The sequence below is a fragment of the Podarcis erhardii genome (assembly GCF_964252035.2).
Source record: "Podarcis erhardii genome assembly, chromosome: 9".
In the NCBI taxonomy this organism is placed as follows: Eukaryota; Metazoa; Chordata; class Lepidosauria; order Squamata; family Lacertidae; genus Podarcis; species Podarcis erhardii.
The window spans coordinates 51,165,896-51,188,128 of record NC_138512.1 but is presented as its reverse complement, the minus strand read 5'-3'; the positions used below and the strand labels follow the sequence as shown (position 1 = coordinate 51,188,128).

Sequence of the window (22,233 nt, the reverse complement as noted above, 5' to 3'; positions counted from 1 at the left end):
CTGCAGTTAAAAAGAGAGCGAGAGCGAGAGATGGATGGATGATGTTAAACTTTATTTAGTTATTTAATTGATTGCATCTGCTCTTACAAGTGAGAGTGATGGATGATGTTAACTGCGGTTACCGCAGTGGCGAAGTAACGTGAGAATAGCAGTGCAGCGATGAAGGTGGAGATGAAACCACTCTAAAGCGGCTGTCCTGCACGCTCTTACCCTGAAACCGATGGGACTTATTTTAAGCGGACACATTAAAAGAGTGCAATTATATGCATACCTAACTGGCAATAAGCCCTATTGAACTTCCGAGTTAGGCACAGAATTGCGCTTCACCACAGCTATCAGTTTAACGCTACGCGTGTTTGACTTAAAAGTGAAGTTTAACGGGACTTGCTTTCTAGTTCGTTGATCGCTGGCTAAAAACAACAGCGCCGCTTTAAATCAAAGCGAAAAGCCAAATTCAGTTGGAGGCCGCAAGTGTTGGTCGCAGCTGCGGCGTGGGAGCCTTACCTTCCTCTTAGGGGACGTGGCTCAAGAGTCGGGTCTCTTTAGTCCCAAAGCAGTTCCGAATGACAATTCCGGCATGCCATCGAACTCGGTTGACAAAGCGGTCAGAGTTGCAGCGATAGAGGGACAATCTCTTCGCTCGTAGAAAAAAAGCTCAAACCACTTTGGGCGCCCCAGGCGTCAGCGAGTGTTGCTACGCCGGTGGCAGTGAGATTTGATTGCGTGGGATGGGGGGGTATTGTTGGGTCAGATTAGCCATATTGAGTCCTGTGCTGTGGGTGGGTTTTTGTTGTAGTTGGGCTGTGCAGGATTTCTGTAATTCTCTGAGATGCAAGGTAGCTTTCCTCTGAGGCGGAGTCGAGGGGCGGCGCTGAGAGGATTCAACTCAATAGTTCCCTAAAAGAGTCCCATTTGCGCATCTTAAAAGGTGTGCACATCCCTGGCACTAACTTTCTTTTTTAAAAAAAACAACAGCCACACATTTATTTATTTTTTATATTTTTGTTTCAAAGCGTCTCGGGGAAAGGGACCCTTATTGTTTCGCTTTTACCATTGGCTCCTATGTGCTTCCAACCATCCCTGCCCCGCCTATGGAGGAGACCAAGGCTCGCGATCGGGTCCGGAAGTGGGAGGTTGCGCGGGACGCCGCTCGGCCGCAGCGCTCCTCTTTGGGCGGCGCCCGCCTTCCTCCGGAGAGAAGCATCTCCGGCTCCGTTGCGCCGCCTCCCGCGTGCTCCCCTCCTGCCCGGTGCCATGTCCTCCTCCTGCAGGAGGAAAAGCAAGGGGCGGCCTCCCCACCCGGACGCCGCTTCTCCGCTTGCCCTGCGACAGGCGGCTCCCGAGGCTCCCGGCAGGCTGAGCTTGGCTGCTGCAGAGTTCCTGAGCAAAGGTAAGGCTGGCAGCCCTGAGCTAAGCGACTCAGCTGGAACCGGAGTCCCGCATGTGGAGCTTGTTTAAAACAACTACGGTTAGCCAAGCGAGCGTGGTTTGCTTGCACCCTCGATGCCCCTCCCCGCTCCTGCTCACAGCCACCCTGGGAAAGTGGGACTGGCCCACGATCACTCGCTGAGCTCCATGCAAATGAATCTTGGGCGCCCACCCACCCCGTCTAAGTTCAGTGCTTTCGTAGCTATGCCACACTTTCCCTCTGTCTTGCAGTTTTGTCCTCGATCCTCCTTTTCTTTAATGGGGATGCAGAACTTCCATCATTTAAGTTGAGTGAGTTGTAAATTCCTATGCCGCTCTATAGTTCCCAAAGAGGAACTCCAAAGAGCAACTTGAGTTTTGTGTTGCCTCCAACACGAGTTTATAGGGTGATTGCAAATGTGTTTAACACGCAGGCGTCTTTCTTCATTGGTATCTTGAAAACACTCCCTTCCCCCCTTTGGTGTGTGTCAGATGTGTGTGCAGGAAAAATCCACATTCCTACCCGTTATGACCTGTAAAGTCTCAATTCTGTAAAGTGGTTCACAGGAAACAAGTGAGGGAGAGGCAGGTTGCTTATTTATTTTCCCAGATTGATTTCCTTTCCTCTAAGATTCTCAAGGCTATACTGCATGTGTTCATACAAACATAGCCAAGGTCTATTTAAAACAAATATCTGTAGCAAAATCTGAACATGTATCCAGCACAGAAATTTTTAGGATGGTGTCTTAGAGTTTTTCTGGTTGCTTGCTTTAGATATTGATTATTTGCATAAACAAACATTTTTGCACTTTCATAGTCTGTTATGGGTGATTGTGAGGTCCAATAGTGTAAACAACATTTGATACAAAATTAGACACAATAATTTCTGTGACAACTTAGTCTGTTACTCAAAATGTTTTTCTTTGGGCGGAGGGGAAAATAGATTTTCCATGGCTAGAAATTGTTGCTTGAGCAAATGATAAATCACGGCACACATTGTTTCTTCTTTAATTTTAGCAGACGACAAAGTCCCCAAAAGTTACAGAAGATCTCTTGTGCAGCTGGCCCTCAACAACATGAAACTGGCAAATATATGCATAGGCCGACCAGTGTTGCTCACCAGTAAAAATGGAAAACAAGAGGTGATGATTCTTTTCATGTTGAATTGTTGGGATGCGGTGGTGATGGTGGAAGAATGATTATGCTAAATCGGTGGGAAGCAATTCAAACACGCGTTGAACCCTTCCTTGGGATTTCCTGGGAGAAGGCTTGGCTGATTTCTAAGCTTTATGTTGAGAAAGAAATTTCTGATATTGGGGTTTGATGCTTTTCAGCAAGTGATCAGTCCCTCAGAACTTATGATGTTCTCTAGGTGTGGGCAACTTTTCGCCCTCCAGATGTTGTTGAACTTCATTTCCATGGGCTGAGCTAAGTGAGCTTCGAAGTCAGCTTGATTTTACTGTTTTAACTTTTGTAAACCACTTTGAGGGTTGTTGTTATTTACAATCGGTGTATAAATTCAAACAAACAAACAAACCTCGCTGCAGCATTCTGCACCACTGCAGGTTCCAGAACAATTCCCAGGGAAACCCCACAAAGAGCAGATTACAGTAGACCAGTCACTGCTGTGATTCATTTATTTCATATAATCTATACATTGCTAGATTATTAAAAACAACAACCTCAAAGCAGTTTACAAAAAGATAAGGCAATATAATAAAATAAAAATGTTTGCAGCCCTACTTTCAAACCTACAGAAGCTAAAATACTACAACAGATTAAAATGACCTCAACCTTCTGGGTACACTAGTCTAAAGAAGAATGTTTTTAGAAGGCACTGAAAAGGGTAAATTGAAGGCACCTGCTTGATCTCAATAGGCAGGGAATTCCAAAGTTGAGGTAAAGGTAAAGGGACCCCTGACCTTTAGGTACAGTTGTGACCGACTCTGGGGATGCGGTGCTCATCTCGCTTTATTGGCTGAGGGAGCTGGCGTACAGCTTCCGGGTCATGTGGCCAGCATGACTGAGCCGCCTCTGGCGAACCAGAGCAGCACACGGAAACGCCGTTTACCTTCCCGCTGGAGCAGTACCTATTTATCTACTTGCACTTTGACGTGCTTTCGAACTGCTAGGTTGGCAGGAGCAGGGACCGAGCAACGGGAGCTCACCCCGTTGCGGGGATTTGAACTGCTGACCTTCTTATCGGCAAGCCCTAGGCTGTGTGGTTTAACCCACAGCGCCACCCACATCCCTAAAGTTGAGGTACTGCCACACTAAACGACCGAATTCTCACAAACGTGGATCAAGCATTATGTGGCACGTGTAGTAGTGCCAGTTCTACCAATTGACACGGAATTTGTTGTTAAACAAATAGGAGCCTATTGCAAATTACCAGAGATTTGTCAATAGATCCTGCCCTTTCCTGTACTAGAGGCAATAAAGGCTATGCTATTATCTCCAGTACTATGATTTCCTGGAGCTTGTGGAAAGTGATGGTACAGGGAGGAGAAGGAAGGAAGGAAGGGAAGAGATGATAGAACTCAAGTCTCTGAAGCAATTTCTTTGAAGTGTTGTGGCCTTTCTGGTGAACTGCAATTTCCCATTGCATCCAGAATGGAATCACACAGCCCTTGCACCTCCTACCCACAAGTAAGGGAAGCAGCGCAGTGCTGTTTTTGCATCTATGCAGCTTCTGGTCCAAGAGAGCCCAAATGTAACCAAAGAGAGAGAGAGACCTGGAATATATACCAAATGCTTCTAGTCTTCCCATGTTTTAACAGCACCCTTTTAACAGGTGAGACCACTGTTCCATGTAGCCAAGAATGGTCTACTTTGATTAGCAGCTGCTCTCCAGGGTTTCAGATGGGACATTCCCAGTCCTAACTGGAGACACGGGGAATTGAACCTGGGACATTTTGTGAGCTATGTTCCTTGCCCCTGTTTGTTCCTCCCTTGTGCTCACTGCCCCCCGCCAAAACCTGAGGATTGAGAGGAGCAGTTTAAGATTTGTTAATTGCTGGTTCTGTGTGTTATATTTTGGATAGGTTTGTACTGCGTGGCCTGTTGCCGGCTTTCCTGGTGGAAAAATTGGCTTAAGTGGAATTACACAAAAAAATCTGAAAGTGGGACTTGGCGAAACAGTCACCGTCGAGCCGGTGACTGGTGCTGTTATGCAGGCAGAGGACGTACATTTGAAGCTGAGGTATGTTGAAAAAATATGCATTTTCTCCAGTCTTCCAATGGCCAAGACAGAACAATCCCCCACCCCACCCCTCCCTATGGTTTCTCTGGCTTTCGAGAGCCGCCTGGGGGGTGCATGGAGGGGGAAGGAGTGGGGGAACCCCATGACACTAGTGAAAGTCCTCTTATGAGTGTCTGCTAGTGGGACATGTGAGTTGGATCCAGCCCATTGTCTATTTTAAACTATGGTTGAATGTAGGGTTGTGAACTGGTCCAAGAAGTATTTCCTGAAGGTAGATTTGTAGAGTTGGCCATATTGATTTCATATACCTGACACACATAGGGCGCAAGCCGACTTTGTTAATGGGCGACACAAGGGAGTTACTGGAGTTGGAATGCAGTATTTTGGTGTCACCGCTGCAACCTTTTATCTCTCTCATGGTGGTACTCGATTTCTGACAGCACCAAATTCTATCACACAGTCAGAACGCAGGAAGCTGAACCCATCCTATATTGTATGTTTGGAACCAGCATTTCCCATGTTCTTCAAAAGAGAGGTCAAATATAACTACTTTTTTTTAATATAACGGAAACAGAAAAAAGTCTCTCAGTGAGACTTTATTTTGAGTAGACATGCGTATGAGTATTGTTAGTTTCTTATGCTAGGCTACATGTGGTTGTTCTTGAATTACACTTGCTTTAGCAATAACTTTCTATTCATCAGTTATTATTGATGTGGGTAATATAGTGCCATGTTGTAATTTTCCCACACATTTCCAGGAGCGAAGATGCTTGCCTTAATGTGGACGAGTTGACTGCCAGTCTCCTAAGAAATCTAGGTATGGGTTTTAATCTATTTGTTCTTGGTGTATTATTCCCTTCTAACCACTTTTCTTTCTTTCTTTCTTTTTCTTTGGAATGCTAAATAATACATTCTGTGCTAATGTGTGGGGAGACTCAGCCAGATGGGCAGGGTATAAATAATAAATTATTACTATTGTTATTATAATTGTAAAAACTGACAGAAAATACTGCATTTCCTTTCTTCTCCCATATTGTCACCCAGCATGTGAAAAGTTCTCTAGATAAGGATTGAGTCTTCAAATAGTCAATACATGACTCTGGTTTAATGGTAATAGAAAGAATGGGAGAATTCAGAGGATTTGAAACTTCACACTTCAGCCACACCATTGCCTATATTTCAAATTCCTTTATTTTTATATTCCTCCACCTTCCTTTATTTTTCCATTTCCCAATTATTTTTTTTAAAAAGCTTTTATTTATTGAGAATAAGAAAAATAGCCAGGGAATATACAATTAAAAAACAACATTATCACCATTCCATCGGATAGCCACATGCATAATACTGTGAGAAGGCAAAACTAATATAAAAATACAGAAATAAATTACAAACATTGCACCAAAGGTAAGACACTGTGTTTGATCTAGACTGCCTATGGGAGGAACTCTGTCCACTATACAACCTTGGTGCAGGGGGCAGCTTTTACCAATTTCCTCATGTGGCACCCGAAAAGCTGTTTTGGAAGGCCAGGAATCTTATAGAACAGAGTGGAAGGCAGTGGGAAGGTGGAATTAGGGAAAATAATGTTTTCCTCCAGCGGGAGTCTCTCCTGAATTTCTGTCGCACAGCTGGAATGAAGCATTTATTTACACTGTAGCTTTTAAACACGAACTGCTTTTAAGATCTCCTGTTTTGTTTCTTATAGATGGAAAGGTGGTTTTACCAGGAAACCTCCTGCAAATCACTTTCTATGGCCGATGTTGCAACCTGATAGTTACAAAGGTGAAAGGAACAGATGGGGTTCTGCGGGAAGTGGAGGACAGTCCCATTTCGAAGCTAGAACAGAAATTGTCACTTGATACCAGTGATTTTGACTTATCTGTGCAACTTGACAAACTGCTCATTGAAGACAGTCAAGAAGGAACATCTACCAGCACTCCATGCAAGCAGGTGGATCACAGTTTATCAGTTAATGCCTCCATAGATACCATGGTGTGTGAGGAAGAGATTTCTGGTTCAACACAGTTATTTGGTGACCATGTTGCAGCCTCCCCTCCTGTACCTGAAACTACCAAGTTAAAAGGTGGTGAGGCCTGCATTCCCGCTGAAGGGTTACTGCAGACTAATCAGACAGGAGCATCATTGAGCTCTGAGCCATTTTACTTCATATCTTCAAGGACTAGGATAAATTTCGTTGAATCGCGAACTAAAGAAACAGAAGAATGTAATCTGGAACCGAAGGTTACTTACAGTTCTATAGGTGGACTCGATAACCAGCTAAAAACCATAAGAGAAATGATTGAACTTCCCCTGAAGCGGCCTGGCCTGTTTAGAAGTTATGGTAGGATAGATGTGAATTAGATGTCTTGTTAACAACTTGCTATTAAATATTTGCATATCTTTCCCCTGCGAAGAGCAGCGTTCTTTCTGCTCTGATGATAGATCTTTTGCTGCTGCCTATAACTGATTTTACTCGCTGTTCTGTTATACCTTTTCAGGCACGTAAGGTAATGGAATAATCTGTTCAGGGTTTTGCAGACTGTTTGTTCTCTGGCTTAAGAATGTGGTGTGGGGGGGTAGCAATGCATTTTGTTGTAATAATTAATGTGTTTTAGCATCTTTATCATTTTGTAAGATCAGGATTGCAGTTCATTTTCTATTACATTTTTATTGTGTTTCAGTGGGCTTCAGTAATTAACACTATCTTTAAACTATACTTAGTAACTTAAAAAACAAATCTGTATTGTATAGCATTGTAAGCTAACATTGATATGTAGGCTGTAAGTACTACAGTTGTGCCCAGCATCGGAAGTAAATAAAACTTACTTCTGAGTAGGCAGAGTTAGGACCGCACTGTCAATATCAGTAGAAGAATTAAATATGTGCCTGGCCCATTGAAAATCCATGGGACTCCAGTATGAACTTTGGCTGGATTCTGTTGGAAGCTTGTATGGCTTCAAAACATTTGCAATGCAATCCTGTGTCCCTGTTCTTTTGGAAGCCTGTCTCATTGAGTTCAACAGGTATCACTGTCAAGTAAGTGTACATAGGATTGTAGCTGTGTTGTAGCAATTTTATTCCTGTTTAAGTCTCACTGTTTGCCATAGCACTTACTCCCTAGCAGCTGGGATAGCTCAGAGCAGGAGACTCTTAATCTCAGGGTTATGGGTTTGAGCCCCACATTGGGCAAAATATTCCTGCCTTGCAGGGGGTTGGACTAGATGACCCTCATGGTCCCTTCCAACTCTACAAATTCTATGATTCTATGAACTGTCTTTTCGACTTCAGCCCTAGCACCCTAATTTTGCTTTTAGAAGTACTGTGTTGCCAATACAGTGGACCCTCCGGATACAAATTAAATTCATTCTGGGTGTCCGTTTGCAACCCAAAAAGTCTGTAGGCAGAGGCACCGCTCCTGCGCATGCGCACTGTGCAATTGAGTGCTTCTGCGCATGTGCGCATGGCGAAACCCAGAAGCATACACTTTCAGGTCTGCTGTGTTCGTATCCAGAGCGGTACGTAACTACAGGGTCCACTGTACCAGAAAGAGTGAGATAGAAGATTTGATATCTTTAAAGGGTTTTTAAAAGTTGAGGCAGACCTGCTTTTTAATGACATAGTTTTCAAAAGGCACAAATGTACAGCTGTTGTTTAAAATTGTTCATAGAAATGTGCAGCTGAGATATGTACCGTATTTTTCGCTCTATAGGAGCACTTTTCCCCCTCAAAAAATTAAGGGGAAATGTGTGTGCGTCCTATGGAGCGAATGCAGGCTCCTTGGCTTCAGCGATAGCAACGCAAAGCCTCCAAAGCGCAGAGGGAGCGCTCCCTCCGCACTCCGGAGGCTACGCGTTGCTTTCGCCGAAGCCTGGAAAGCGAGAGGGGTCGTTGCGCACCCACCCCTCTCGCTCTCCAGGCTTCAGGGATAGCCGTCTGAAGCCTTTGGAGCGCAGCGTGAGTTCCTGCTGAGCTCCGAAGGCTTCGGGTTCCTTTTGCTGAAGCTGGGAGAGCAAGACGCTCCCGGCTTCAGCAGAGAGAGCGAGCTGCGTGGCGCCCCTTCAGTGAAGCAGGAGGAGAAATGGAAGGGGCTCTGTTTCTCCTGCCGCTTTGCTGAAGGGGCGCTGAGCAGAGAGGGGGAGATTTTTTCTCTCTTGTTCTCCCCCTCTAAAACAAGGTGCGTCCTATGGTCGGGTGCGTCTTATAGAGTGAAAAATATGGTAGTTGGAAATATTGTAGGTGTGGGAGATCTCATTGCAAAACTTGCAAGATGCTAGTTTCTTTATATACAGTTAATGGTATTTTTCAGAATCATTTGTGTTTGTCACTACAGGACTAGTTGCATCATTATCATTATTAATTTTAAAATCTCTGCCAGTCCATGAAATGTGATCTCTTCCTCTTCTATCTGACTCGTTAAAGGAATCCCCCCTCCACGAGGGGTGCTTCTCTATGGTCCTCCAGGAACAGGGAAAACCCTGATAGCCAGAGCAATTGCAAATGAGGTTGGGGCTCACGTCTCCACCATTAACGGCCCAGAAATAATAAGCAAGTAAGTCTTCCTAATTTATTTATCCTTGCTTTGCTTTTTCCTGCCCTCCAGCTACAGTTGCTGTTTTGTACCTGCTTAAAACAAAACAAAGACCCACTTAAGAGTGGCAGTATTTTTTTGGAAAATAGGTCACTTCTACATCCGTCAAGAGAAGTGAAGGAATGATTGATGATCTGTTTATATGGAACCGTTTATACAGCGTTTAAGTATATGTGCCCATGGGGAGAACTGCGTGAATAAAATGCCCAAGTTTTTGTAAACAGACCAAAATAAGCTGCTAAATGGTTTTTGATTCTGTTGCAGGTTTTACGGTGAAAGTGAAGCCAAGTTGCGACAGATATTTGCCGAAGCCTCCTCACGGTATGCTTGTGCTCTTTTGGGGATTTTTTTTTTTAATTCTAAATGGTTCAGTTTGTTAGCTTCCAAGCCCAGGACATGAGATTCCTGGTTTGAGCCCTAAAGTCTCTGTTATAGCCTGTGAATTCTTAGAGGCTTGTGAAATTTTGTCTAGTGACCAGGGCCAGAGGTGAAAGCAGAACAAAACATGTGAATGTTACCTTTGTGTGCTAGGCGAATTTCTACACACTCTCACACACCCCACTCCCTAGGCAACGAAGAGGCATTATCAGAGATCAAGAACACATTCCAGCCAGGCAGAAACACTCAGGGAGGGTTCAAAGTCAGGCTGATTAGGGGCATGGCCTAAGGAGAGAGGAGAGGAAGTGTAGCCAGAAGAAGGACCATATTCCAGGGGCCAGATAGAGAGTCGCAGAGGGCCACATTTGCCACACACCCTGGGCCTCACATTCCCCACTATTGTTGCATAAGACTGTGTACTAGATGAGTTAAAAATACCTGAAGCCGCTGTTTTTATTGGAAACTCAATAAAAATGATTTAAAATTAAATAAATACCAGAAGCCTCTTTGTTCAGGTGTTAAGCTACGCCTCAGACTATTTTTAGACCAGAATTGAATTTGCAGGTATCTCTATTTATGAAGTTTACACAGTGATCCTGTACGTGTCTACTTGGAAGTCATCCCATGGGAAAAAATGGGCATTGCATCTGCATAACTGTGTTTAATATTGTGGGTTATGAGAGTTGGTGTACCATAGTGGCTAGGAGACTGAGCTGCAGTCCAAGAAGTCACCCATTTGAATTTTGCTAGGAACTTAATTGGTAGCTTTAGTCAAGCCACTCTTTCTTGGCTTCAGTCCTACCACCTGCAGTCTAAGGATGATAATACTCACCTTCCAGAGCTGTTATAAGAATACGTGAAGTGCTTTGATCACTCAAATGTACTATAAAAATGGAATTTAGAGGTATACTGTCTCTGTACAGCCATCATGACTAATAGTTGTTGATAGATCCTTCTGATAAAAAGGCTAAGAATTTCAAAGCTGAACAAAAGACTTTTCATCCAATTCATTTGGAACTTATTGGCTTGTTTTTATTACACATATGCTGATAAATAAAACTTGGCATTTTACAAGCATTTATTAGTTTGGAAAAAATTATAGACTGCTTAATCAAAAGTGTAAAAATGCTTTATATTATTAAATTAAATTAAATTAAATTAAATTCTATTAGCTGTTAGTTCTTTTGCTTCAAATCGTTTTGTCCCATGTGTGGTTTGACTCTCTGCTAGAATTCTGGCCTATTATCAGGTAAGATTTCTGCCCTGTATTTTGATTATTAGGTCTTATCATTAGGTCATAAGAAAAGTCTGAGCCTTTGTCATTTGACTAATCTTGTCTCAAATTATTTACCTGTTGCATTTTAGCTTGGATTGTTTGGAGGTGGGAGCTGAGAGTTGGTAGTTAAGAGTGCTGAGAGCTCTCCTCAAAGAGCTACAATTCTCAGAATTCCCTGGGAAGAGGGACTGATGGTTAAATCACTCTGTCAGTTGTGGCTCTGGGAAGCAAATTGGGGTTATCCTAACAACACTTAGGACTAAAAATGAACTGTGGTTCCCATAATTCTTTTGGGTGAAGCCATCTTTTGGAGGAAACTGTATACAGTACATGTTTTCCCTTTATACTTCAGGATATTTTGGGCTGTGCCATGAGATAAACTTCGCTTCAGTTCTTTGCCCCGTTTGTGGGGGGTTATGAAATGTTACAAAACATTTCCTATGGCTAGTGGTGTGCCATGATTTGGTGTTCTAACTAGCCGATGCAGAATTTCAATAACCATTTCAGTGCTTTAAAGGGAGAGAGTGGATGAGATCTATCTGGCTGTGTCTTCCTAATGTGCCTGTTTCAAGAGACGTGTTGCTTTCCATTATTTCCTTTTTAGCTGCCCATCCATTATATTTATTGATGAAATCGATGCACTCTGCCCAAAGAGAGAAGGGGCACAGAATGAAGTTGAGAAAAGAATTGTAGCATCCTTATTGACACTGATGGATGGCATTGGATCAGTAAGTAAACTATGATGGAGTTACTGGCTCTGGGGTGGGCATGAAAAAATGGTTGTGTTCATACAACGTACCTTCCTGTGGAATTCTTTGGCGATGAGTTGGTAAATTTACATATTACAAAAATAAGGCCCCTTTTCACTGGGATTGGGTTCATAAATCTTATTTATGTGTCCTCATCTGTAATTATTATAAGGTAATGGTATTCTGTAAATAGTGTGAAAAGCACTGCATAGTTCCAGGATAGCATGCATAGAATTTCGCCTTAGCCTGAAAGCTACCGTAAGTCTCATGGTTGAGTGGAGATATAAACCTCAATCTCCTATCCCAAAGCACAGTGCTTTTGATGATACCGCATTGTTCCTGAATCACAGTGAACCTGTTTTGTGTTGGTCATTCAGGAAGGCAATGAAGGGCAACTCTTAGTACTTGGGGCCACTAATCGCCCCCATGCTCTGGATTCAGCCCTGCGCAGACCTGGTCGCTTTGATAAGGAGATAGAAATTGGGGTTCCCAACGCTCAGGACCGACTGGACATTTTCAATAAGCTTCTGAACAAGGTTCCTCATTCACTGACGGCAACAGAGCTGGTTCAGTTGGCTGACAGCACCCATGGATATGTAGGAGCAGACCTAGCTGCCGTGTGCAAGGAAGCAGGTGAGCTATAAACACTTTTGTATCAAATAATTAGCTGAATGAGTGTGTAGTTCTTGTCAGTGAAGACAAATTTTAATAAGCAAGGCTGAAAAGAAGGAACAGTTGTTTATTATCCAGTTTGTGGAGGTCATTTTGATTGTGTTTACTGTACTGTAATAGTCAGTGACAAATAATAGGTAAAGGTAAAGGGACCCCTGACCATTAGGTCCAGTCGTGACCGACTCTGGGGTTGCGGCGCTCATCTCGCTTTATTGGCCGAGGGAGCCGGCGTACAGCTTCCGGGTCATGTGGCCAGCATGACTAAGCCGCTTCTGGCGAACCAGAGCAGTGCATGGAAACGCCGTTTACCTTCCCGCCAGAGCGGTACCTATTTATCTACTTGCACTTTGACGTGCTTTCGAACTGCTAGGTTGGCAGGAGCAGGGACCGAGCAACGGGAGCTCACCCCGTCGTGGGGATTCAAACCGCCGACCTTCTGATCGGCAAGTCCTAGGCTCTGTGGTTTAACCCACAGAAAGAATACAATACATTAAATAGGACTTTTCCTTTTAAGGAATGTAAACTTTGCAATTGTGCGTTTGCTCATACTTCCTTAATATTGCAAAAAAGACATTTGTTGTCTGGTTTTTGTGACATGCAAATGTATTTAAGTTTAACTGATCATTTAAACAGCAAATCATCTATCAAAAAAACAGCAACAATTGACAACCTTCTTAACATTTGAATTATGTTTAGGGGACATTTAACTCACGTGACTTTTCTGAACATGGTGTTTTGTGTCCAACAGACTGCTAGGGTAAACCCTCTAATTAAGCAGACTGTGGTACAAATTAAAAATAGGTGTGGCTATATTTATTTTGGACAATACAATACTATGCTGATTTGAAGAGTATGTAAGCTTATAGATAACTGAATCAGAAAATTAGGAGTAAGTCGCATTGAGCTCAGTGGAACTGACTTCAGATTGAATGTGCATAAGATTCCACTGCTTATTTTGTGTAAAGTGAACAGTATTTTATTACAAATGGCAATAACTTCAATAATTTCAGTGGCATATTTGCAAAGCTTTGGTATTAAAAAGTGAGCCCTTCTGTTGTGAGCTTTCTTCATCAATTGTTATACTAGGGTGACATCTAGTGGTGGAATAATGGTTTCAACCAATCTAAACACATCCACTAGCTGAAAGAAATTGCTTACAACTCTATGAACAGAATATTTAGATTTAAGAGTTTAAAATAATAAAGAACCTGAAATAATTGCATGTATAGCTTGCTTCACTGTTTTGTAAACCTAGGCTATTAGTGTATTCTATTATAAAATATGAAGTCTCCTGCCATTTTAAAAAAAAATACAGATGGTAAAGTTTCTGAATAGAGCTTGTTGTAGAATGTTTTCTTCAATAAGGTGTTCTTCCTTCAAAAACCAGTTTAGCCATTGGATAGATTTGTCCAGATTTGTTTTATAAAATATAATTTATGCAGCAAAGCATCATTGTCTGCATAACTAGGCAATGATATATCTCACTATAATGTTTAAAAACAAATATTTTTTCCTTTAAATAAAATGAGCTCCCCTCTATACAAAATCCTTCACACCATTTGTATCCATAAGATTGATAAGAGCTGTTATATATACCACTGCAGTGGTTTTGTATCCAGGTATAATTTTTGTTGATGCTCCCTTACTTGGCCTTTCGGGACAGGAATAGCTCACTTTCACTTAATTGCATTTTTTCTGATTTCGTACAGATTTTTTTTCTCTTGAATTCCTGTAAAAGGCAAGACTACAATAAACCATACCCAAATAAAATATTTTACTGAACGATAATAACTTGTGCATTGCAAGGAAACATACTGTCAAAGAAGACATTTCACTTTCCTCTACCTCTTCTACCTTATGCCATTGGCCTCTGGGAAACTCAGTTTTCTGGGTCCTTTACGGGAAGCATGTCTCACCATAAATAGAGTATTGTCTTCTCCAAAGCATTTCCCTGAGCTCTGAATGCCTCTAGTACAATCTTTTGTTGAAAGGCAAGTATTCCAAAAGATTGAGATGATACCCTTACCTAAAAAGAATGCTGCTTCCTTTCTTAAGCTTGGGTCTTCTTCTTCTTTTTAAATGATGTGTATTCCACAACACTTTTTAATGGGGGGGGGGGAGAGACAGTATTAACTTACAGTACAGTGGTGCCCCGCAAGACGAATGCCTCGCAAGACGAAAAACCTGCTAGACGAAAGGGTTTTCCGTTTTGGAGGTGCTTTGCAAGACGAATTTCCCTATGGGCTTGCTTTGCAAGACGAAAATGTCTTGCGAGTTTTTCCGACTTTTCCCCCCTTTCCCCCCCCTTTTTTCTAAGCCGCTTATCCGCTAAGCCGCTAATAGCGCTAATCCGCTAAGCCGCTAATGGGCTTGCTTCGCAAGACGAAAAAACCGCTAGACGAAGAGACTCGTGGAACGGATTCTTTTCGTCTTGCGAGGCACCACTGTACTATGCATTGTGGGAAAATATTCTTGGAATTAATTGTTTCCTAGCTTTCCACTGTTTCCTGTTTTGACTTGTTCTGAAAAGTTACTGGGTTGGAATATTTTCAGAATGCTCTGATTTCTTCTGTCTAAACAGTTGCTACCACTATGTGGTGATATGTCTCTGCTCTTCTTAGGAAGCGGTACCCAACACAGTGCCCTCTAGATGTTCTTGGGCTACAGCTCCCTTCATCCCTGACCACTGGCCATTCTGGTAGAAGCTGACGAAAGTTTTATTTCTCTAAGTGTTTATAATGCTACAAAGGGAGACCTCCGCTGTATTTCAAAAACAGCATAACAAATGGCATGTTAGCTGGGCAATGAGGATGTAAGTGGAATAAACAGTTATAAAGTGCCTAGCAACATAGGCTTCCAAATATAGCAATTCCTTATAAATTTATCCTTCTAAGGCTGCCTGTAAGTTTCAGGCAGGATTGATTATGAATGTAAATTTATTTTTCAGGAACTGAGAAGGGTCATCTTGTTTACAGTGAATGGAAATGCTGGCTTGAAAAATGCTAGCGCTTATCTTAAAAGATATTGTTGGCTACACTGTGCAGACTTCTTAAAAAGTTACAGACTCAAATACTGAAAGGAATTGCACATGATTTAAACTCTGAGGTTGCAGCTGGGTATGGAAGATGCTCCATCACAATGACATGCTGAGAATTGTTTTTGTTCTGTGGTACATCTGCAAAGTTCGGGTTGGTTTTTCCCGTTGACTGCCCTCTCCAGGGACTTCCCTTTGTATGCCAGTCCGTGTCTCCACATGTTCCATGTGTGCACATTTGTGGATGTTTGTTCCCCGCACAGAACTGCTGAAGTGTCCTTTAACCTCCCCAGAGTTCAAAAATCAGTTTGGGCTGGAGAGCGGGACAAAATCAGTGGCAGTGGGACTGCTGCTAAACAATATATGTTACCTTAATAACAACAACAACTACCATATTTTTCGCTCTATAGGACGCACTTTTTCCCCTCCAAAAATTAAGGGGAAATGTGTGTGCGTCCTATGGAGCGAATGCAGGCTCCTTGGCTTCAGCGATAGCAACGCGAAGCCTCCGAAGCGCAGAGGGAGCGCTCCCTCCGTTCTCCGGAGGCTTCACGTTGTTTTCGCTGAAGCCTTTGGAGCGCAGCGGGACCTTGTGCTGCGCTCCAAAGGCTTCGGGTTCCTTTCGCTGAAGTCGGGAGAGCAAGACTCTCCCGGCTTCAGCAGAGAGAGAGAGCTGCGTAGTGCCCCTTCAGTGAAGCGGGAGGAGAAATGGAAGGGGCTCCATTTCTCCTGCTGCTTCGCTGAAGGGGCGCTGAGCAGAGAGGGGGAGAAATTTTTTTCCCTGTTCTCCCCCTCCTATGGTGCGTCCTATAGAGCGAAAAATACGGTACTACTACTACTAACTAAAGAAAACGGAAATCAAGGGCTGGATCTACACTGACCTGTTTAGCATTAATTGAACGATAGTAGATATGTCGTTCTGAAACACCACAGGGCATGCTTGTAAATTAAAGTGTTTTTTATCCTGTTTTATCTATGTCAAAATGCTGTCTCCCTGCTGCTGGTTGCTCTGCAGCGCCCTCTGGTGTCACATTTTAATGATGTATCATGAACGTTAAAACTAGGATGTCATGTGTCCATATATGTTATCAAAACCATTCCTTGACCCTCCCTTAATGTTTAAAACCATGAGTGTAGATCCACCCAAGTTTAAAATCCTAGACAGCCTCACTGGGTAGCCGGTCCCATTGAGCTTTGTAGGTCTTAACGTCTAAGTAAACAAGCACAAAACAAGTTTTAGACCCCTGAAAGTAAGTATTGCTGGAAACTGCCAAGTTGTTTCTAGGCAATTACTTGGGATGGGCTTAAAAGATAGTTTTTTTGTCCTTCATGATGTTTTATAAATCTTCATCCTGGCTGCAAGGAACATGAGTGCTTGCATAACTTGCAAATAAAACCACAAGCATAGAAACGACTTCTACAAATTACTGGTAGTCTGTTCACAAGCTGGACCTGTTAAATCTTGAAAATGAAGTGAACAATCGACTTTTCTCTCTCTCCTAGGAGGTAACATCCTGACACAGCACTGCCTGTGTGTCCACATGCAAGGCATAATGGCTTTTGTTGACCAAAGCTGTAACATATGCTTGTGGGTTATTTTTAAGAACATCGGTTTGGAGTAATTGCTTTTATGTAGAAGTAGTTACATCTGGATGTTGATGCTTGAGGGAACATGTGTAAAACAAGATGGAACATGCTGATCTTCTGCTTGCATCCAGAAACAATCCCCCCCAGCCCTTTCTTAAATGGACACTGTGATGGAACTAAGAGAAGTCAAACTTGGGCTGTGATGCTAAATATACTTGCCCCACAGTGGAACTCTCGTCTTTCCTTTTCATTCATTTGTTTTGTTTTGTTTTAATATATATTTTATTAAGATTTTTAAACATAAATGCAAAAATAAAGAACAGTGTAACATATATCATAACATACTTTCTTAACTTCTTTGGACTCCCTCACATCTCCCGCTCCCAATTGCATCATTGTCAATTCTTGCCCGCAATTTATCATCTTGTTTAAAATCTTGTGTCCCATTCATTTAAATATAGTCTATTAATTCTTCAATAGGTTTATAATTTTTCCTCAACTTACTTGTCATCTTAATTCCATCTAGTTTAGTGGTGCACAATTATTTATAATCTAGCATCCTTTCTTAACATTCAACCAGATTACAATGTTTTTTTAAATAAATCTTAAATTTCTTCCAGTCTTCTTCAACCCTCTTCTCTCCCAGGTCTCGGATTCTGCCAGTCATCTCGGCCAGTTCCATGTAGTCCATCAGTTGCATCTGCCACTCTTCCAGTGTGGGTAGATCTTGAGTTTTCCAATTCTTAGCGATGAGTATCCTTGCTGCCGTTGTTGCATACATAAAAAATGTTTGATCCTTCTTTAACACCTTCTGGCCGACAATACCCAGAAGGAAGGCCTCTGGTTTCTTGGTGAAGGTATACTTAAATACCTTTTTCAGCTCATTATATATCATTTCCCAAAAGGCCTTCACCCTAGGGCAAGTCCACCAGAGGTGAAAGAATGTTCCTTCATTTTCTTTACATTTCCAACATTTATTATCAGATAAGTGATATATCTTGGCAAGTTTAACTGGGGTCATGTACCATCTATATATCATTTTCATTACATTTTCCTTCAGAGCACTACATGCAGTGAAGTTCAACCCAGTGGTCCACAACCTTTCCCAGTCCTCAAACATAATGTTGTGCCCATAATGCTGTGATGCTAAATATACTTGCCCCACAGTGGAACTCTCGTCTTTCCTTTTCATTCATTTGTTCCACATATGTTTTCGAATGTTGTATTTAATTAGACTCACACACATCTAATTATATATTTTGAGTCATGTTTGCTTGAATCTTGGCTGATAACTTCTTTTTCCTCTTCATATCTGCCCCTGTCAGTTAGCTTTCTGTGAGAAGCGCTTTGTACAGCTCTTCTGAAACTCCTGATGGCCAGCTGGTTGTCTGGCATTTCAGAAGTGCTGCAGAAGGGGACTTTTGACAGTTATCAGTCACCTGATGTTGTTATGATGTCAGGTGATTGACAGGTTTGTCAAAATCGGCCCGTGGGGAAAAGTTGAGTGGCTGGCCTTTTATAAGGATACTTTCCATCATAATTACAAACCCACTGAATGAGAAAATTGCACTTTTCTAAGTCTAAATCTATTTTTTATTTAGGTTAACTTTTAGAACTAGTGTTCTGTTAATGAACTGGTTCTTCTCAGTGCAATTATTTCCAGCTGTGAATAGTTTTAGACTTGAGAATAATAATTCTCCTGACACTCTGCCTTGGCAAATAAAGCAAGTGTGTACAGTCATCGTTGTGGAGAAGAATTCCTGTGTAATAAAACTCTTGGAATTGAAATCAATCTGCTTTCCCCTTCTATGCCTTGCCATAACATCTGTTTAGGCCAACAGGCATGTTTCAGCAAATTCTAGGTTGTTCATGAAGGACTGTAAATTACATGTGCCTCCATGTAGCAGTTTAGCCAAGTGAACTTGCAGTGTATAGGTTGCAAAGGACCTGAGGGTTATACTTGTATGAACAGGATAAATCTTGTATTGCTTTCACAGCTAATTCGTAACATTACACACATCCCTTCCCCATGTTTAAAATGTCTGAGTAATGCGCACATTCTCAACAGGCTTTTACTTAATAAACTTGGCATATAGACAAGGAATACTTAGGTTTCATGTCTTTAAAGAGATCATACATAAAATGAACCACGCTGCCTAACATTCATCTTCCTATGTCTGCCCCGCTATAGGGTAGTATTTGCTTATAGCTCTAATCCCTGTTACCTGAAGTGCCTTCACTGAGAAAGTAGAAAATGAACCTGGAACCCAGGGGGTGGCGCATGGCATTTTCTCATCCAGTGGGTTTGTAATTCTGACATTCCTAGAACAAGTCAATATAGCCAGCATTTCCAAATTCATTTTTATAAACACAATTCTCTAGGAACAACTCGCCTCCTCCACGAGAGGTCTGGAGCATGGCACCATGGCCTTTTCTGCAGTGGCTCCCCATTTGTGGAATGCACTCCCCAGGGAGCCTTGCCTGGCTGCTTTGATACATATCTTTAGGTGCCAGGTGAAAATGTTTCTCTTCAACCAGGTGTTGGGCTGATTGACGTTCTAAATGTGTTTTTGGGAGGGGGGTTATTGTTTTGCTTTTGTTTTACGTATCATGCATTTTGCATTCTCTCTTTTTTGCTGTGAACTGCCCTGAGATCTTCAGATATGCAAATTTAATTTCTTTGTAATAATAATAATAATTTCATATTGTTTAGGGAAAAGAAATTTGACAACCCTTCCCTTGTTTGTGTGGTTTAAAATGCTGTTGTTGCGTCAGGGAACTGCCATTGGCTCGGAAATGAGGAATAGAAGGGGAGTTGTGTTACAGGGAGCCTCCGAAAATCTTGTGAAGCAGTTCCTCTTACGGGGAGGAGGAAACCCCCACCTCTAGTGGGGAAGAGGTGCAAGGACCAGATAATGCTTGTGAGAGCCTTAAGACCGCTCCTGGGCAAGGCGGACAGGAGGGAGACACACCCTTCCCATTGCCCATCCTGCATGTAGCCTAAGGAACAACGAGGGAAGGAGAAGGTTGGGGGTACCAAAACTCTTAAGTTGGGGGAGCTCTAAAAAAAGACCACTCCCGGATTCTGCTAGCGATTGAGCCAGACATGAGCTTTGGGGCTCTTCACTGTAAATATTTTGCACCAAAATAAAAACCTGTAAAACACAGGTTTGGAGTCCTGCCTGGTTACCCTCGAGCAACCGCAACAGCCATCTGACATGTTGCATGCCATTTTGAATCCAGATATTTGAATTAATAGAATGTTAGAGCAGACTATATGGCCAGGCTAGAAAATCCTGCAGAGTTTTCTGTCTTCTGTTAAATCTGAATTACAGATTTGTAATTTCGAAGGTTCATCTGATGTTGATAAAAGGTTAGGTGCCTGAAAAATGTTTTATTTATGTTAATATGCAGGAGACATTCCTCATTTCCAAATTCCTGAATCTTGTGCTTCTTACTGGGTGGCCCATGCATGTTCCAGTCCAGGAAGGAATATCTGCCTGACAAAGTAAACTTTCCTTTTTCTTGTTCTGTAGGTGGTGAATGCCGTGATGTGGTTCTTGCTGTGTGTTCAGGTGTTGGTTGTGGGCTTCCTATAGTTCCTAGTCAGCCGCCATGAGAATAGGATGCTGGACTAGATGGGCCTTTGATCTGATCCAGCAAGATTCTTCATGAGTTTAGAATGTATAACTTATAAGGGATTCTGATATGAAAGTCTGAAGCACCACATTTTATTCCACCACAATTTTAGTCAAATTGTGGGATCATTCTTTAAAAAGGGGGGATGGTTAGAAAAGATGGTTGTTGTTGTTGTTGTTGATTACCGTATTGGCCTGAATATAAGCCTCACTCCACCCCACCCCCCAAAGGCCAACCGTAGAAAGTTAAAGTGCGGCTTAAACTCGCGACCTTACAAAAACCAGCTTTTACGATCTCACTGCTGAAACAGACATACGGTAAAACGGAACGGGTGTGAGTGCCTGTGGAATTTTAAGGGAGTGACTTATATTCAGGTGCAGCTAAATTTGGGGCAATACGGTAATTAATTAATAGGCTCCTTACTTGTTGAAGTGTCCTGTGAGTAGTTTATAAGTACAAAAAGAGGTGATAAAGAATATAGTCACACATAATTAAAATACACAATAAACAATTTCATCAAAACGTAAAAAATAAGCATCTACCCACAACTAAATAATCTACAATAAACAATCTTATCAAAACAACATAACGGTTAATTAAAACAAGAGATCAGGGGAATGTTTGCCCAGATAAGTGTATTCACAAGAGCTAGTTGGGGTACCAATACTGACGGGGGTCTCATATTTTAGCAGGTAGAACATTTCCAACATGGGGTGCCTCTGGCCCTCTTGTAATTTGGGCGCTGTCTCAGGAGCAGTGATGGCACAAGGTTCTCTTATGCTACATCCTTAAAGCCTTCCACTGTTGCTAGGTGGAAATAATTTTAGGTCATTTGTCTATTTCTGATATTTAGGCTGGGAGTGTTTCTTATGTAAACAAAATGGCTCCCCCATGCACAAGAAGGAAGTATCAATAACTTGTTAGTTTGCAGAAATAGGATATATATATATATATATATATATATATATATATATATATATATATATATATATCTGAGAGAAAGGGGGCAGAGAAACCCCCAAACAACCAGTGAGAGCTGAGAGTGTTTGGTAGCTATGGAATGTTGACTGTGGAATGGAGTGTCATGGAGGACAAGAAGAATATTTCACACTGCAACATTTTGTTGCAGGTCACACAAGTAGAAGAATAGGATGTGGGTAAATGCAGCAACTGGCAGTTATTTGCTTTTACAAAGGTTACATGAACCACATAAAAAAACCTTAAAGCAAATACTGTAGATTTTTGTTTTGTTTTGTTTAGGTAGTCTCTTGTTTCAGAATGATTACTTGTTTTGAATAAGAGTTGCAAGGGAGGTCAAATAATTAGTTGGTGGTAAGAGAACATGATTGTTCACTAAGCCACTGGAAATAGGTGCCATCTGATACATAAGCATGTGCTCAAAGCCAACTTACAATAGAAGGTAAAGGATGCATCTGATCCAAAACGTGCTTCAACAAACCCTATCTGAAAAACCTCGTTTGTGTTGGCCAGATGTTCACTATTTTCTGGGCTGCAGTTTAAACAAAATGTGCGTTTTGAGTTCATTACTCAGGGCTTGTGCAATCTTACAAATTAGAAGCCTAATCTGGATGTCTTTTTTCTTTTTCAACGTGCCTTTAAAGAAAGGGTTATATATTTATCTTCCTGGCAAGGTACTGACTTTATCCTTTCCTGGCCATAATGCAACCAATTTTTAAAGGT

The 22,233-nt window shown here is 42.0% G+C and overlaps 1 protein-coding gene and 1 long non-coding RNA gene across 3 annotated transcripts in view; one reads left to right on the top strand and one right to left on the bottom strand.

The window, feature by feature from the left end:
- LOC309350509 overlaps positions 1-22,233 on the bottom strand; it is a 148,478-nt gene that overhangs the window by 64,586 nt on the left and 61,659 nt on the right. The window lies entirely within an intron of this gene.
- Positions 1,156-22,233, top strand: part of AFG2A (AFG2 AAA ATPase homolog A) — a 156,317-nt gene continuing 135,239 nt past the window's right edge. Inside the window, exons 1-9 of one of the 2 annotated variants that reach the window (XM_081876734.1) lie at positions 1,156-1,390; positions 2,428-2,549; positions 4,452-4,609; positions 5,368-5,426; positions 6,315-6,950; positions 9,029-9,158; positions 9,462-9,518; positions 11,456-11,579; positions 11,978-12,233. In XM_081876734.1, coding sequence (XP_081732860.1) covers positions 1,255-1,390; positions 2,428-2,549; positions 4,452-4,609; positions 5,368-5,426; positions 6,315-6,950; positions 9,029-9,158; positions 9,462-9,518; positions 11,456-11,579; positions 11,978-12,233 — 1,678 coding nt within the window. In that variant the 5' untranslated portion in view covers positions 1,156-1,254. Of the gene's footprint in view, positions 1,391-2,424; positions 2,550-4,451; positions 4,610-5,367; positions 5,427-6,314; positions 6,951-9,028; positions 9,159-9,461; positions 9,519-11,455; positions 11,580-11,977; positions 12,234-22,233 lie in introns of both variants that reach the window. The other variant, XM_081876733.1, reaches the window with a different exon arrangement.